At 35.7% G+C, this 19,365-nt stretch overlaps 2 protein-coding genes across 2 annotated transcripts; one reads left to right on the top strand and one right to left on the bottom strand.

The window, feature by feature from the left end:
• Nucleotides 1-269: 269 nt before the first annotated feature.
• LOC144434005 (putative alpha-ketoglutarate-dependent hypophosphite dioxygenase) lies at nucleotides 270-8,074 on the bottom strand. Its single transcript, XM_078122441.1, has 6 exons — nucleotides 7,886-8,074; nucleotides 6,426-6,599; nucleotides 5,218-5,368; nucleotides 3,773-3,958; nucleotides 2,402-2,453; nucleotides 270-1,855 (listed from the first exon to the last, which is right to left on the bottom strand). The coding sequence occupies exons 1-6, from the start codon at nucleotides 8,018-8,020 to the stop codon at nucleotides 1,717-1,719; spliced, it is 837 nt and encodes a 278-aa protein (XP_077978567.1). The 5' UTR covers nucleotides 8,021-8,074; the 3' UTR covers nucleotides 270-1,716.
• A 2,439-nt stretch (nucleotides 8,075-10,513) lies between these two features.
• On the top strand, nucleotides 10,514-19,036 carry LOC144433994 (uncharacterized). Its single transcript, XM_078122429.1, has 4 exons — nucleotides 10,514-10,689; nucleotides 16,694-17,032; nucleotides 17,784-17,882; nucleotides 18,268-19,036. The coding sequence occupies exons 1-4, from the start codon at nucleotides 10,687-10,689 to the stop codon at nucleotides 18,460-18,462; spliced, it is 636 nt and encodes a 211-aa protein (XP_077978555.1). The 5' UTR covers nucleotides 10,514-10,686; the 3' UTR covers nucleotides 18,463-19,036.
• Nucleotides 19,037-19,365: the final 329 nt, after the last annotated feature.

A 19,365-nucleotide genomic window follows, 5' to 3' on the forward strand; every position in this document is an offset into this window, starting at 1 on the left:
TTTTCCGCTTCCCGAGTTTTACCCAGTATTTTCGACTTAACTCATTCTGTAAGGGTTGTGGACTAGACTAGTTCTGTAGAACTATTTCTACAACCCCCACCAGGTCCATGTAATTACTGATGTATTTGATTGAATATTCTTTGACTTAATTTAATTGATATATTTTGTTAATTTATTTGTTATGTATGGTTTTTTTTCCTGGTGAAATCAATAAATCAAATCAAATATTATCCAACACACAATGAAGTTGTGTTGTTGTATGGTGTAAATATACTTTTAAAACTATTACCTTTTTTATGTTTTTATGCTTTGCCATTGGCAATTGAAGAAGGAAGGCGAAATAACATTGACCCATGGAATAGCATTTGTAAAATTTGTGGCAGTGGTGATGTAGAAGATGAATGTCACTTTCCTTAGTATGTTCCTTCTACGACGATGAGAGGAAAAAATACATCCCAACAGAATTCGTAGCTGAGCCAAATTTTAATAAATTCATAAGACTGATGAGAACAAACAAACTTGAACTTCTAACATCATTATGTAAATTTGTATGCAATGCATTTAAACAAAGAGAGATGCTAAAAAGTGAAATAATGTAATACTAGTATTCGTTTGAACTAAGACATGGGACTTTTTGACTTTGATTTTGTTGTACATTTCTTATGTTGTATATGCATATACCAAGGCCTTGTAAAGCCATAAACATAAACATAAACATATTTTATGTTATTAAATATGCATCATAGGTATATTGAGTAATGTATTAATTCACAATCTGTACATGACAAATGGACTTGTTCCTCTAGTTAAAAAGTTGGTCTTTATGACTGTTTTTGTTTAGAAGGAACAAAATCCTTCACACCTGTGATTTTAGACATATTTCAATGTCTCATATAACACAAGTTATGGTGTGTGTATAGTCTTCCTTGCAATTGTCAGAGAAATGAATAAAATATTATAATTTAGCATTTAATAGTTACAGTTTTGCATAGTACTGTAGTAGTAGTTTATCATAGTGACATGCTGAGAAAGGCTTAAAAAAATTATTTGGTTCCAGTTACCCAACCCCACCTAGTTTTTCACTGATGACCCTAACTAACTTTTTTTTTTGAGCTGGGAAATCTATTGAATAATTTGTAACACACCAACCTAGATGTGTTCAACTATATCCATGTAAATTATTTTATTTGAATATAATTAAGTATGTTTTCATTTAGTGCTTGCTAACACTGTGTTCAAATTGTTTTTAAAAGACTTACCATTATTACATTTGCATGGACCTATGGTAGCAGCTCAATAGCCCTTTATACTTCCTTACGTTCCTGGGGAACATAGATTCTAGTACAGCCTCTATAAATGCATAGCATTACAGTAATCACATAGCAACCTCTATCCTATAAAGTCCCCAATTATACAGCTAGGTTGACTGGGACACAACCATGGTTCAAATCTTGTGCAAGGACTTTAGCCATTTAGGAGCAAACAACAGCAGCAAGGCTCAAACGTGCAACCTGTAGATTTTAAGCTGGCCACTCTTAACTGTTCCTATCCACAACATACTGAATAAGTATACTTAAAATAAGGTTATGGGTGTGATCAAGACTTCTGAATATTCACAAAAATGTAGACCATACTTTCATGTCCCTATGCTTTTAAGCTGTTAATAATTTGCAAAGAGAAACTAATGTTAGATCTTTGAAACGTTGTGAAAGTTGTTTAAATTTTGCCACTGGTTTCTAACTCTTGGAATAATTTTTTGTGATACTCGGCTCTCCTTTTGTGTAGTTCTTCGTCATCTTTACAACTCTTTGCCCAGTATGTCAGTCCAATTGCTGGTCTCCAGCGTACTTCAGATCTGCACAAAAAAACAACAACAACACATCACTCAGCTCTGGATGATAATAATGTGCATTACCTTACCACATATGAAAACACACATGGTCAATTTAATGTGCTTTCAGTGAATTTAATAGTTGAGTGACATTGATCATTATATTATGTACAGTCTTTTATTTATTTATTCAGCTTTTGACATATAAAGTCAGGATGAGTCACACAGGTGACTACTAACACCTATAGAAGTGACCCTCCTCAATGTTCAGTGTTAATGCAGGAGGAAACTGGAGTTGGGAAAACCTGCGTTGTTCGGTAGAGTTAAACTGAACAACACTCTTCTTACTTACAGCGTGGTAAATTTAATCAAACCCTGAACGGGGTTCGAACCCCGACCGCAGTGGTAAGAGGCAAGTGGTTTAACCACTCGACCACCGACAACCCCACTTAACCCCACTCTTCTGATGAACACTCCCTGTTTTAATAATAACACTGACTTAAACTCCTACATATATATGCAAAGATGTCTCTTACTTCCCAAGCAACAGATGTAAACACAATTACTCACTTGTTATTACCAGCACGGTGAACCATGTAAGGATGGTGTCCAAGTAAGGTTCCTACAAAACAATGAGAGGAAACACAATTACATAAATTTATTAACTTGAACGATGTTTTATTTTTTATAGTAATCAACATACTATGCAAGTGAAATACTGACTCTGACAATTTCAAAGTACTGAAAATTCTATAAAATTATGTAAATGCTGCTTGGACCAGAAGAAGAACATTTTATCTTAAAAATTCTACTACATGAATGTCTTTGGTAAAGGCTGATATGAGATCAACTCTACCAAGATGTATTCCACAGATTTTACACATATTCCTCACTAAATTTATAAGAAACGTTTACCAAAGTTCCCACTCTCTGCAGCTTTATTTATATAACTTATTTACAGAGGGTAGTCCTATCAACCGTAAAGCTACTCTCCCAAGGAGCCTCTACCAGTAAAATATAAGAGAAATTCATATCTAAAGCTTTACCCAATACGCTGTGATAATACTGAATATATAGGAGCATGTAGAAAAATTAATAGTCCAGTCATAGCCTTCCAAGACTGGCTTCAAGAATTTACCTGACAGCAGAATCATATAATTTATCTTATAAAATTAAATTAAAACTAAAATTAGGTGTCTATAAGTATACCAATACAGTTTGATTTGAGGGTTTATCAATCAAATGATTTAAAGATAGAAATATCAAATTTGTCATAATGCCTCAAACTACAAACTACTCAAACTAAAAATAAAGTTACTGCAGCATGGTAAAAAGTTCTTACAACAATACTGTTAATCTAAATTAAAATTCTTGCACTTACACCACTTATGAATACATTATGCCATATTTGCCTCATGTATGTATGTATATACATACATACACATCTGTTCTAATTATGTTTTATTTCACTTTAGGTGACATATAAGCCTATTTGGCTGGGAGGTTGTGTAATGTAAATTGTTTTATTTTTTTGCGGTAGTCTGTTTACCTCATGTCACTATAATAAATGATTCTACTACTACATACATACATACATACATACATACATATATATATATCCAAATGTAGGTTCCAGATCTTCTGGTGTAAAGTGCTCGATACGGATGTAGAGCTTGATAAATGAGTGAAAAAAGGTGACTTGGTTACTTGTGATATTCGATTCTCCACTACAAATTTGACTTTGACATGTGTGACCAGCTATACTGGCCATACAAAACAAATTTGTAGTGGAGAATCGAATGTAACGAGTAACCAAGTCACCTTTTTTCACTCGTATATATATATGTGTGTGTGTGTGTGTGTGTGTGTGTGTGTGTGTGTGTGTGTGTGTGTTTGTGTGTGTGTGCCTCTATAAAGCTAAAACTGAATTATCATACGCACCTTTCTTAGCATCTGCACAGACTTCTTTATTTTTCATATCATCTGTGTATTCTATCAGTTTCTGACTAAACCCAATCATGTCTGTCTTTTCATGGTCAATCAATCCTTCTTTGTGAGATCCAGGTACATAAAACATACAACCATTTTCCTCATCGGCATCATCTAGTGCTAGCCAAAATGTTAATCCTGTATAAAATATAACAAGTTTTAAAGTCAACTAGTGTGTATAAAAATGGATCAGCTGACATGTTGTAAACAACAAACTCTAAGTTTATTGCCAGTGTGTGTGTGTGTGTGTGTGTGTGTGTGTGTGTGTTTGTGTGTGTCATCATCAATTTTATTTTATTTTACTTATTTCTGTTCGATTTGAGAATTGTAACCTTTAGTAATTCCTCTCGAAAATGTCTTGTGTTTGAATATATTATATATCTAAAACATCTTAGTTAGTTAGTTCACCACAAATAGGTACACATGAATGCAAATACAATATAACCATAACACAAAAGATTGTAAGACTTGTTTTTGAGGTGTCTCCACAACAACAAAAGAAGAGAAAAATAGCTACACAAATATATGTGATGAAAAGATCAGACATTTTTCAAATTGTTTAATTAAGACATTATATAATTTTATAGCAATAGACTGTGACAAAAGAAAACCATTTCTAGTCTCCAGAATCGATCTGAATATATCCTATATTAGTCAGAGTATGGATATGTGGACAAAATTATTTCAACATTTTGATATCTATCACCAGATCAACTGACCCTGCACAGCTTATGTTAATTATGTTAATATGGTCACCACACAGTCAAGCTACAAGATATCACAAAAAAGGTCTCACAAACACATCATTTACAATTCTATATATATCCACAGGGTACAGGACAAATAATCAATTTTGTACTCGCGATTTTCCGGATTTCTAATATTATTTTCTGTACATTTCAAATAAAGTTTTAAATACCGTTTCCTCTCACTGTTTTTTTCTTCTATTTCCTACCTGATATCAATGTCATATCTGAGTTTATCAGCTTTGAATTAATTAGGATAATTAAGATAATAATGTTTTAAACAGACCACCTTGCAAGGCCCACCTGTAGTAACAAGCATATGACACCTTGCATTGTTTAGTTTACTATTGTATAGGAATCAGGTGTTAATCCTTTATCATGTTTTTGTTGTACTACTTGTCTGGTTGGTGAGTGTGGGAAAGACAAGGGGACTAAGCTAGTTTGTTCTTGAATTAGTAAGCTACTAATTAATGCAAAGCTGTTAAACTCAGATAAGACATTGATATCAGGTAGGAAATAGAAAAAAAAACAGTGAGAGGAAACAGTATTTAAAACTTTATTTGAAATATACAGAAAATAATATTAGAAATCCAGAAAATCACGAGTACAAAATTGATTATTTGTCCTTTTCCCTGTGATATATATCCATACCTTTCTCATGCATGAAGTATTTTCCATCTTGATGTGGTGGTGTTTCTTTAGCGCCTGGTGGTTTGGAGAAAAACTGTACATTGTTTGGTTCACAGTCCATTCCAAGCAGTAAATCAGCCAAGCCATTAAATGCTGGTGATTCAGCTAAATCCTGGAATACAACACAAACAGTTGTCATATTTGGAATTAAAAACAAAACAAAAATAAAGTACTTTATTATGATTTACAAATGAAGATAAAACATTTAGTAAATACATTAATAATTATAACAATTCTAACTATATGTACATGCTACTAGGACACAAGTAAAACGTTATGTACAAATTGTTGTAAAATGCCCTTGGTCCAATAAATTTGAAATAGATGACTTGTCGAGATTAACCTTCAATGCTGTGTCTCATGCTGGAATTAACTTTCAAAGGGCTGTGTCCCCACAATATTGAAAATGTTTGGATAGTAGGGTTCTGTTATTATTATATATGTTTATCCAAAACAACAAATTTCTGTAAAAATGACACTATGCGATCGTGCTTTCGTGTAACACAAACAATTGCGTCCTCAATCATTTGCACATCATTTGCATGCAGGTATACAACAAGGTTTTCGGTAATTGCACTGCGGTGCAAATACCACTTAGCATACATACACACCGGTGCAAGTAATCTATGGTACATGCATAATGAATGATCTCAGAAGGTTCATTCTCCTCCTGCTTGAGAAGATCTCAAATTTTCAGAAACTTTTTACCGGGACATTTTGCTGAGACTGTGAATAATACACTGTCTGGATCTGAGCTTCACATAAGTGAACAATCATCAACATTGTCTACAATTTGTGTATGTCGCGGTGTACACAGTGCATTCCAAGTCTGCACTTCGATACAAGACAAAAGAGACTTTACAATTTACATCAAACATTGTGAGTAGTTTTATTTGCCATATCCAGTCATAAGTAAATTTCAAGTGTACTCGAAGTTTATAGATTTATGCATATTTTTTCTATACTTTAATACCCAAGTTTCTCATTCAGATGTTTCTTTAAGTTTGTGAAAATCTTTCAACTTTTAAATAAACAATGCATGTGATCATGATTCGGTGAACCTTCATGTTAAAATCCTACTGAGTTAGTTATAATGATATGCAATGATAGTACCATAGCCCCTCCTCCTTATTGGTGGAGGGTCTATGATAGAACCAAACTACACATACCTTAAAGAATTCATCGTGGTCCATCATTTTTTCCAATCTTATTATAGAGTTTTGATTTTCTTTGTCTTCATAAAACACCATTGTAGGCGGTATCTTGGGTATGACATCCTTTCTAAATCGACTCAACTCACGTTCAATAGATAGCACTTCTTGTTGTGATAGGAAATCTACCAACTGAATGTCATAAAAATATACAATTCATATTTAATGACTCAAATATATTTCACTGTCATTTCACTGTCAACGTGCATTGTACAGCCCATTTCAAGTTACCATTTACCAGCTCTGTTCAATACAATCACACAGAAACAAATATGAAACTGCACATGCTACAAGCTAGCAAGATTGTATGAATACAGTTTCTTGCCAAAAAAAAATCTTGCAACATTTTGTAAAGGAAATGAACATGTAGCTTTGCAGATATCAAAAGATTGGAGTCTGCATGTCTGCATTTAGCTGCGCAACATTTTTAAATGGTTTATTTCATGACAGACAAAACACAACAAGAAATTGTGATCATGCTACCTTAGTATAAAATATGCAGTTTCGTCATTGGCTTATGTATAGTTGTATCACACTGAGCTGGTGAATGGTAACTTGAAAAGGGCTGTGTCAGTTTCTTTTTATTGCTAAAGGTAATTAGGGCATTAAAGCATAGAGTGGAAAGAAATTTCTCTACCATGTCTGAGCATAATTCTTACCAACAAAGCCAGTAAACTGAATGTATTGAAGGAAAAGTCCAGTTAGACTTATTTCTGCCTTTAATACACTTGTATTGATCAGCTCTATCAAGACAATAAATTAGCAAACAGCCCCTACACTTCCACTGATATCATTAGAGACCACATTGACATCCAGACTACTCCCCTTATGTCACTGCATTTGTCACTGTGTTTGAATGTGTTTTGTAAGGCAACCTATTAGCAAATATCCCCTGTATTATATCATGTATTTTGTACAGCAATAAATAACCAAATATATTTTGTATTTGTTTTTTAAGGCAATAAAGTAGAAAATAGCCCCTCCCCTTATATCATTGTGTATGTGTCAAGTGTTTGTATTTGTTTTGTAAGGCACTAAATTAACAAATAGCCACTACCCTTCACATCAGATCAGTAAATGTGTGTCTCGTCTGTGTGTGTGTATAATTTGGAAAGTCGTGTAAACGTGCGGTACAGCACGGACAACAACAGCAGAGGACAATAGGCGCTATGCATATACCCGCCACCAACGTTGATGATCCCTTTATGCATGACGAATTTCCTAGTCATGTATGTATGTTTGTCAGAAGATACAAAATGATAGTCTACCAATTGTTTCGTTGTCATACTCCAGTATGTACATGAATCACCATTTGCTCGGGTTCCGCAAAGCCTCAGGGTGAAGGACTATGATGGATCCAGTATGTACGTGACAAGCAACTAGCAAGCAAGCAATGACTACGACATGTTCCACGATACCTTTACGTAGCCTTGTTTATCAAACCAATGTTTTTCCTTGTTTTGGTCGATGCGATCGCTGTATTTCGGCCAAACCGAAACAGCTCCTTCTCCAGTTTTCAGTTTCTTGGTAGATTGTGTTGTTTCTTCTGCCATGCTAACACTTTGACTTTAAAGGGAACGTTCGTCGAATTTGTGGATTTAAGCGAGTCAGGTGATTAAGGTCATGAACCCTATACCATTTTGATTACCCAGTGTCCTGTTCGACACTAGTAAATTAATAGGCTGATAATAGTACTAATAGACCTGCCCAAAAAATTCTGGTTTGACGAAAAATAAAACAATAATCTCAAACAGTATATAAAATGAAAACTTGTTTGAATTAAATAATGCGTGGATTCCATCGTAAAACTATACATAAACGGTTAAAATTCGAAAAATATAAAATACTATAGCTAAAATAAAATAATACTTTCGGGTTGCCATACTAGTGTCTATGCTGAAAGGGACAGATCGTTTAAAAATAGTCAAGTTTAGCCTATATGCTGTTGTATGCTGAACTTCTGCATCATCAAATCGAGGATGCAAAGCGTTGTTTCAGTTAAAGTAGGCCCTTAAAAGTTATGCATTTATTTGGAAAGAAAGAAATTGACTGTGATTTGGACCGTGATTTAGCCAAAAAATATCCAACATTAACTTATAATCTTCAATGGAAAGTTTCTGACAAGTGTCTTAATAAGGGGTCGGTCAGTTTCTTCGGCGGGGGGGGGGATTGTTTGGATCTCCCTGGCAGTAGGGGGTCCTGTTTTGAAAATTTTGGAAAGGGGGTGTTATTGTATTTTATATTGTGAGCTAATATTGTATTCTAGGAAGGTCATGATACAAAATGCAATGGCGTTATTAGGTATATAATGTACGCCCTCCCAGCCCATAATGGAGGAAAGCAAACTTTGAACGACATAATGGGCGAGGACAGCCGAGCCCATTATGGAGTGCAAAGTTTGCTTGAGTACACATACACACACATATACACTTCAATGAACTGCTGTGACCACAAATTTGTTTCATGAATGCGTTGTACTTTTAAACAGTGGCAATGCCAATCATAAGTAACAACATACATTTCGAAAAAATACCTAGTCGTATGAAGAAACAGAACAAATAAGCTTGCATTGTTATGCTCGTTCCGGGGCCGCGATGCCCAATAACGGAGTACATTAATTTATCAGTAATAATGTACATACAGCGATGACGTCACAAAATACACTGGAATTGGTAATGCTATAATATAATATATTCAAAACGACATCGAGACAACCCTAGGACCCCCTTGAGGGGTGTACATATCCATGTCTCAAGCGCTTCTCCTTACATTATAATGTCAATAGATAACATTAGAGATTGAAAAAAATAATACAACCCATATGTTTGAGAAACGAGTTATAGGGACGTCAGCCTGTTTGGGGTTTTGTAAGGGTACCGGTGTGAATTGTGAATGATATTTTGTCGACCTAAGAGATATATCCACCGACCCCGACCCCTGGCCGGACATAGTGACCGGCCCCTAATTTTACTTTCTTTCATAGATATCGCATATTTCGAAACATTATACTAGTACATGTATCGGTTGACAATCTAGATCGGTATTTTCCAATGAATCAGTCTTCGTTTCCGCCTATCCACACACTTTGTTAGTTGACTTGGAGTTACGGAGCGGTCCCAATGATTAATTGGTCGAAATACGTACAATCAGGGATTCCTGGATTGAATCGTTGGTCCCTCGTCGATCAATAACCGTTTATTAGCCCCGAACGATTGTTTCTCGTATGGCCACAGTACAGGGAGCGCAGGCTCAGTTAGTTTTGTTTACAAATACAAACAAACAAGTAAACAAACAAACAAAACACAAACAAGTAAACCAAAAACCAAACAAACACACAAACAAACAAACACACACACACACACACACACACACACACACACACACACACACTATCCCCCAAATAGCCTCACCAATGGAGGGTATCTCCATTGGTGACTATTTGGGGGGTAGTGTTTGTTTGTTTGTTTGTTTGTTTGTTTGTTTGTGTGTGTGTGTGTTTGTTTGTTTGTTTGTTTGTTTGTTTGTTTGTTTGTTCATGTATTTATCTACTCATTTATCGGTTTATTTGTTTATATTTTTGTTTGTTTGTTTGTTTGTTTGTTTGTTTGTTTGTTTGTTTGGGTATTTTTTATTCGTTTGTTTGCATTTGTAAACAAAAACTAACTGAGCCTGAGCTCCCTGTGGTTTTGCCTCGCTTTCCGACTTTCTTAAAAACAAACAAAAGAAACAAACATGCATATCATACATAAAACAAAACAGGTGCCTGATTTGGCAATTCTTTCTACATTTTGTAAAGGGATATATATCTATATATATATATATATATATATATATATATATATATATATATATATATATATATATATATATATATATATTGATTGATTGATTGATTGATTGGTGGGAGGCATATTTCTAATTTTATTACACTATGTTTACTTAATAATACTCCCACGCTCCACCAGTTATGGCGACGGCAACAAATCTAAGGTCATACACACAAGGCTAAGGACATACATTACCATAAACATGTACCTTAGATGTCTATGCATGTGCACACGTCTGGTAGTATTCTATTGTCTCCAAGATGTCCAAAAACGCATTGGAAGAACAAAAACCAGCAAGATAGGGGGTTAGATATCTCAGGTGAATATTTTATTTGGACGACTGAGAATCTGCGCCTGATAAAAAGATACGTCAGAGCCCTAGATCGGACAAAATGGTGAGTTTCAAATAATTATTGAAGGGTGGTTCGACCCATAGACAAACATTGTCTATGCTGTACCATATCATCGTATCTATTGCACCAACATATAGCTAAGGGGTGAGCTAAGGGTCATCATAGCACGCAATTAACAGTCACACATTGTCAGGAACTACAGGTTTGCACGTACATTGTACATACTAATTACAGACCATTTATAGCTACAGCTTGTATATCATGTTTCAATTCAAGTACCAGTATATATTTGAAGGTTCGCGATTTCTCTCATTCGGCTGAACACCACTCTCACTTCCCTGTAATTTGTAAAGAACAAATGGCGAAATGATGTTTTCCTCCTGTGTTTGCACGCCTGGAAAGTTTACTAAGCCCCTGGGAGTAAACGCTCTGGGTATCAGTACATCAACTCCAAGGGTTATAAGAGTTCACAGATATATGTATGCCTGTTCTTCTTTAAATGGCAATAGGTCATGATATATGCACTAGCTTGGAGACAAAATGAAAGAAAAACAACTTTACTATTCTTTACTATAGTTTCATACGTGTGGATTATTTTAACCAGTTTTATTGGACGGCGACGGGTATCTCTCTGATGATACAATAGTCAGGCAGATGACACTCGTCACTATCCCATGTCATTCACGAACGATGTACATGTATGTATGTGCGTGTTTTGCAAGGTCAAGTCGAATGAATACAATTGTATTTGCGAAATACGGGGGGTGATGTACAGTGCATAATGATCTCTGCTTGCAAATGGTATACGGTTTTGCATAGTAGGCCTACATGTATTATAAATTTGTATCTACAGCGAGCAAGTTGCGTTTGAACTATACAGAACATAGCACGTTGATCGTATAGTGTCCATTCTGTGTAAGAGTGATTGAGGATGGGGTATATTTGCCAAGTTGTCCTTACCTGCAGTAACTGTTCACCTACCTACAATATAACTTCTGTGACTGTAACGAGTAGTCTTTTCCTAGGGTTCCAGCCCCCTGAAAACCATCTGCACAATATGCTTTCAATTTCGCATAGTCATGTTGATGCCGGGTGTTCATGTTATCAAATAAATACAGTACTCCAGTGAACAAAACACTTCTTTCTTTGGGGAAAGGGTAGCAGGGCTTTCAAGTTATCACAGTATTGTGTTCGTGGGAACATACTATAGTGTATTATAGATATGACCTTTTGTTGACCTTTTCAGTTGCTCTACCAAATACCAAAAATCATTGAACCGACAAAATGCGTCACTGTACATTAGTTATAACACTCATAGTCTACTAAGTAGGTGGGAAAAAAATTTATGTTTCCGACAACATGGCGTCAGCAACTAGGGTAGGTAGGTCAGGATTTTATTTGATTTTATTTTAAAATCATTTTTATCTTTTTTGATTTATATTCATATTAGCAAAATATTGCTTCGACCCGAAACAAACGAAATGTTGGTCAGAATAACCCCTCCGTGATCGATAGTGTGATAAAATATGTACAGACATCGTTGGGAATGGAAACAGACATGCATGAAATCGAAGGTGAAGAAAACAAAAAATTTGAATGTGTTTTAAATTTTAAAAAAAATTGTTTAGTGTCGGTGGCTTAACTAGGATTGGTCGGGTTATCGGACACATTTTTTTTGCCTTATCGTGTTATAGAGGTTGTCAATGATAGAAGTTAATATTTGTTTTACGAGTGGTCATGTGAGGTCACTTGGTTAGCATCTCGTGTTTGAACTGATGACCACAGAGTTTAAAAGGACACATTCATCACAACTCGAATGAGATAGAGTGTACTAGTGTAACGAATTGGAGGGTTACCTCTGCTGTTAAGGTAACCCTCCGCCATGTTTTTTTTTCTCTCTCTCTCTCTCTCTCTCTCTCTCTCTCTCTCTCTCTCTCTCTCTCTCTCTCTCTCTCTCTCTCTCTCTCTCTCTCTCTCTCTCTCTCTCCACTCTGTACACGGGATCGACTTGGACTTTTAGGGAATTAGCTCAAACTACACACAATGTTCATGGTTAACCTGGATCATTTGGAGGTGGCCACGGAGCAGATCGAAGCTCCTGACCTCGGACTGTCTCTTCCAAAGACTGAATCCATAATTTTATTATTCCATTAAATTCTTGTAAACGTAAAATATACAATACTCAAATGATTGGGTGATAAAGTAATCAGCACCATAAATGACTAAAACGGAAGTGTTGCCGTCGCCAAAGGCCAAGGTCCACTATATAAAGAGGATTATGGGTAATGTATGCATATGCGGGAAATTCAAACTGCTGTAAGGAGCACTGACTTTGCCCTCATGTCTTCATCCCATTTTGCACTGAAAAAGTTTCACATGGCTCTCATATTTCATATATACTGTTTGTAAATATATAGTGATGCAACATGAGTAGAAATAACTGACGTTAACTAAGTTTGGTAGCCAATATAGCAGGTTTACCGTCAAACTGACCCAAAATTTGTTTCAAATTTGACTAGTAAAAACCGTTGGCCAGTTGTCAATTAGGCTTACAAGTTACACAAAGCATGATAAGACACTGTGAATGGTGCAAATAAACGACGTGCGAAATGCCAAATACCGAATGCAAACAATACAAGCGAACAAAAGAGTCTGTGTGCACTCTCTTAGCCCGATATTTTGCCTAAAATCAAGCTCACATGTGCGAACGGTACGTGAAAATGATACATTGTTACTGAAATAGAATGACATAAAATGAAACCAAAATGTTTCTCAGTTTGATCGATGTACGTTCTGGGTTGCTACACTCCTTAGTAAAATCACAATTTCATACAAGTTTTTGTGCGCGCGCTTCCTTCAACGTCCGGTCCCTATGAAACTAGTTCGAAGGCTTTCGCTAGCGATAGCGTGGCCAGTCTTGTTTTACCGCGACAAGTGTTTTCTGTCAAGTAGTTGTGTCGTTGACGTACCTATACCTAGTAGGCAGTGATGTAGATAATAGCCGGTTACCTACCGGTCACAACGCCCAGCTATAACTTATAAGTATAACCACGTACAACAGTTTAGTTGTGGGACCGGCTAAGGAAAGTACTAAAATCTGACGACCATTGAAAAAAATTCTAAAGTCGGAAAATTAAATATGAGTTTCCCAGAAGTACTAATAGCAAGTAAAATACCCAAAGTGTAAAAATAAAGAAGAAGAAGAAATAAATTCATAATTATTTGGAAAACATTTGAGGATTACGCGAAGCGAAGTGTGAGGTCAATGTAACGTCTCATGATGTATGATGCAACAACACGACGTTTACGTAGAGTAGAACTAAATGTTTTCTAAACTTCAACGGAAAGAAATTTTGTCGATCGGACACTGACTATTTTCAAATTCTTAAAACATCTGAGAAAAATAAAGAGAGGAAGCAAAATGTAGCACTGCCAGACAAGATAGACGTACGGTACGTGTACAGGAGGCGAGGCACACCATGTGGTGCAAACTGGACAATGATCGTGCGTGTCACGTGTATGGCATCAGATGTAATACATGTAGCTAACCAAATATTCTTGGAATGCAGCCTTTCTTGTAACAAGTATTGGAAATTGTCAGAAACCTGAGGATTTTATGACTGAATATATTTCGATCAAGAATTCCCATACTTTCAGTTAAATTTTCTGATGACCCCGAAGCAAGACATGTTTGAAACATTTAGTGCGACATTTGATACTGATAAACGAGTGATATAATTCATAAACAAATCTAACGTTGGCAACTCTTTTATTTCTGTAATGATCATCAAATTTCAAGGACAACTGTCTATGTTGTACGCATAGATCATACACCACTGCCTAGTCTAGTTCCTATACCTGTCGACTGTTCTCTACGATCTCTAGCTCTGTGCATGTTGTGGAGATGAACGTAACGCGAACTGACAAGACTACAAGTACAATAATGGAGGCATCATAAATATTTGTTTCATTCAAATTTGAAAGTTGAGAAATCGTATTAAATTCTTTCCAGATTTCTCAAAAACCGTTTCCATATGTTTTGGCACTATCCAGCAATAATCCTCGTCATGTAAATGACATCGACTGACATCGTAGTCAAACATACGCACGGAGACAGAGCGGAGACCAAACAAGAGTCCGTACTCACCCCATCACAACGTATGCATTCATGCGTTTGTTTTGAAATAGCTGGGGTGGTACTCGTACACATCGGGATAACTCGGAGAAGCACATGTTTGTGATTTTATTGACTGTTTTCTGAGATGGGACATTGGGTTTGGAAATACAAGTTTAATCAATCATAAAACAGCCATAACAGATACTTTCAAAGAATTAGAACACGGAAGGAAAATAACGGGAACATCAATGACATTTCTACCAAACTCGAGATCGCACGTAGCTAGCTACCTAGTGTACAGTAAGTATGGAAGTGCAAAGCTTAGTCCGCCCTGACCCGTGCGATACTTGTGAAGTTAATTTTGAAGTTTTCACGATTATGTTGTCAAAACACGACCTACATGTAATCTGTAAAAAAATTTCTCATCTATCTAACGATTTTGGTGTGATAACGATCGACCAAATGCCGACGCTAGTGTGTACGTGTACAACTGTAATCTAGTACCTTGTACAAATGATACAAGTAAGTTTGTTCGTACCCAAGAATTTTAGTTTACAATTTCAATGATACAAATTGTCACTGTGTAATAGTGTTTGGATCGTGTTAGAACAGGTCCCTCAAAATATAATTTTTCGGGTTATAATTTGTATGTATAAGTTTATAGAAATACGTGTTTCACCCAGACTGGGTGTCTGGCCGTACGTACGCACCGGAAAAAAAACGTAGCAGAAACACTGCCACTAGACTTGAAAAAAAATATAACAAGGGACTCTTCGGATTAGGCAAGAACTACATGTAACCAATATGTGTGAACAGCCACTAATATGTTGATAAACTACCTGGGTCGGATTTACCAAATGCTCCTCCCAGATAAACAAACGTATTCCGTTGCACATGCGCAAACCTACTTCCGTAGCGTGGGCACATAGCCTGTTTGGACCTTGGCCTTTATTAAGTCAATGCAAATGATATTGACAAATATGAAAACTAGCTAAACAATGTGATCACGTCATTGTTCTTCCAACTGTCTGTAATTAGTCATTATTTGACATCAACGATCTTTTAATAACTTAATGTTGTCATCTTAGAAGAATACTACTCGCGAAATGCAAACATTTGTTCTAAGTATTAATTCATGACAGCTGAGAGTTCACGGTGACCTCGCAAAACATCAAAACTTAGCGAATATTAAAAAGTTGTATTCTGTCATCCGTGACACTAGTAATTACATGTATTTTCCATTCTTTCGGGAATGATCTTCTTTCTCTCCTTTCAACTGATGTTAACATCGATCTACTTACTGGAATAGAATACAGGGTGATATACATATATCTTGATTTGAAAGAATACGTTATTGAAAACCACACAACGCAAAGTGACTACATACTTTGTACACAAACACGAGAACGGACTACGTCAACAAATCTGCTAGAATAAAAAAAATAAGAAAAAAAAATATCCATTTTAAATTTACAATTATCATACTTTTAAGAGTTGACAACTTGTTTTAATAATGTTTGGTCTCAATATGAGCGAGATTCCGATATTCAGTCAAACAGTCGGATCTTCTGTACGTTTTTATGAAAAATGACATTACCTTTGAAAATAAAGTAGTTTAAAACCAATAAGCCCAAAAGGACGAAGTTCTGAGGTTTTCCTTTCTTTTTTAGAATTAGTATAGTTTCAAGACATTCAGAAGATTCAGTCGAACATAAGTAGTGACAATTCGGTACACAGGAATAATAATAAATAAATAGTAATGTTAGTTAGGAATCTAAACACACTACATGAGACACCTTTAATATCGAAAGATACGATCACGCAAACGTGGCAATCTAGTAAAAACGGCAGTAGTTCTGCAAGACTCGAAGCACTTGGATTTTTTTGGTAGCAATAATAATTTTTGTCGAAATGTTGTTATTTTCTTAGACTTCGTCTACTGTTTGTGTCTTTATTATGGTACTAGTCGGACTGGCTTCAACCATTGATTTAAATGACTTCGAATACAAGGAATTAGAAGACGACATGGACACGTTGCCTTGCTTTGGATGTGAAATTCACTGGGATGAACTCAGCGTTGAATACGTACAGTGTGAAGCTGTTCCACGTTGCCCCGAAGCTCTTGGCAAACTTATTCGAGAATCACACGGTCCTGATGTGAAAACTGTGAACCTGACCTGGTACTTTGCTGCTGCAAAACCTGATGAAAATGGAAAAGTTTTCAGAATCGGATTGCCTGATTTTTATATGGATAAAGATTTGGACATGGTAGGTGTAGGTGTAACGGGGGGAAAATCGCCAGTGGCATTGCAGTCTTCTTTCACCGTCCCCAAACAGAGTGTAAAAATCTGAATTCGCGTTTCCATAAGGAGGACAGTACTAGTAGTTTACGATAATGTCTTTCTTGACCAAAAATGTTCATCAGCTTGGCAGATCAATTGACTTACAACGGTTATAACACACAAGCAGTCAAAGTTTTTTTTAGCATTGAGGATCGTCGACAAAGGCGGATCGAAAGCTCAATACTAAAAAACTTTAACTGCTTGTGTGTTCATATTACCTTTACAAGTCAATGTCTTTTTTTGTATAACACCACTACAACAATTAAGTTCAGTTTTGATATATGAATGGGGGAGGGAGTGTTGTCCATATTTATTGACGAAATTCCAGAGATGTTATACGTAAAAAACGACCACCCTCTAATGAATTAATAGAGTGAAGGTACAAGTTTTCTTCCCTACTTTGGGCTCTTATACCCAGTGCATACTACAAATAAAGAGACACGTTTAAAATTGTCCCTCGGAGACCATGCTGTTTCAACCAATTTTACTGTTATGAATCGGTGAACGACTTCTCGTGTTTCGTTGTAGGTTTTCTATATAGAGGACGCATATATCACCGCAATGATGTATGAATAGTGCAATATTGGGTATTTTAGATGTGGTGTATTAGATTAGAAAGTCATCAGAGTTCTATTTAGACCACCTTTCATCACTCGGGTACATTTTTTATTCAATAGGGAACTGGCAAGGGTGATGAGATAATCGGATTCTGCAGTAAATGTAAAGGCATATATGTAAACTATGGCGACGAATACAATATGTATAATTTCTGTGAGGTAAGTGTTCAAGTCATTTGTAACATAGGAAAAACGGGGGTTTGATTGATTGATTGATTGATTCATTGATTCATTCATTGATTGATTGATTCATTCATTCATTCATTCATTCATTCATTCATTCATTCATTCATTCATTCATTCATTCATTCATTCATTCATTCATTCATTCATTCATTCATTCAATATTTATTCCCATACACCACTATAGGTTATGTTCAACTCACAAACTACAGTTGTTGAAAAACATTGAATTAAACCATTTTGACATGAACAATTGCACTCATTTATTCTTAGTGTTCAAATCAAATAAATGAAGGACTGTGGTTCCTTCAAACACCTAGTTCTGTCGTTTAGTGTTTAGTTTTTTCTACATTTTTTTCAGATTCTAGAGGTTTGTCCTAAGGAATTCACTGGATCGTTTTCCTGGACGCCCTTCAGAAAGGAGATTGGAGACTTGAAGATGCTCTGTACCAATCTTGAATTAACTGAGAAGTATAGTCATGGCCATTGCTTTCTTCCCTGGAATAAGACACCTGTCATCTTTCCCGACGATGCATCTGGAAAAGAAGAATTATAAGCGATGAGAATTTGCTGTTTAGATTCATAATGCCAAATTGAATTTGAAAGTAGCGTGGCTAATTTTCTAATATCCCTTGTTACAGTTGCTATGCCTCTAGTTTTGCACGGAGACGATTGTAGTCACGCAGCACAGAGCTTGAGGAGGACACACTTTGAAAAATGAAAACAATAGTTTACCAGAATTTTGGTAATTCACACTTCACCGCTAGTGCGATTCTCACCAACTTACAAACAATGTATTTTATGTAAGGTGTGTCATAGACATGTCTCCACTGTCTATGGGTGTATCTAGAGAGGCACGCACTATTTGTGCACATGCACCTTTACTTGTCTCTCTCATAAATCATCAATTACATATTATATCACTTTTCAATAATGTGATACCGTTAATTCAGTAATGACAGTTGTATTGAATACTGCATTCAGACATTTGCTTGTAATTTACTAAAACTGCGCAGAATGTACATTTCTTAGATTTTTCTTGACATGGACTTTCAGCTAATAATTTAATTGCTATAAAAGTGTACTTTGTACATCTGTTATGTTCTTATTGACATGGACTTCTCTAATAAAAAACAACAAAAGTTTTACTTTCATGGTTTTATTCAACAATAGTATATCATACTATACAAATCCAGATAATGTTATTAGGAATGAATATATTCACTCTCTCTCTATTAGTCTATATACCTCTATATAGTAGATCTAGATATCACAAACAAGCATGATATACAATGTATGAGATAATATGAATACAAATGTACTCTACATGCAACAATATGTGTCTATACACAATACATGTGTCTTCCCATCCACTGTATATCATATGATTGCATAAGTATCTTACCAAGTTCAAGTTCAGTGTAATTTGGTGTACTAGTGACCTCAACCCACCGTACGT

This window comes from Glandiceps talaboti, chromosome 4 (assembly GCF_964340395.1).
Source record: "Glandiceps talaboti chromosome 4, keGlaTala1.1, whole genome shotgun sequence".
Lineage (NCBI taxonomy): Eukaryota > Metazoa > Hemichordata > Enteropneusta > Spengelidae > Glandiceps > Glandiceps talaboti.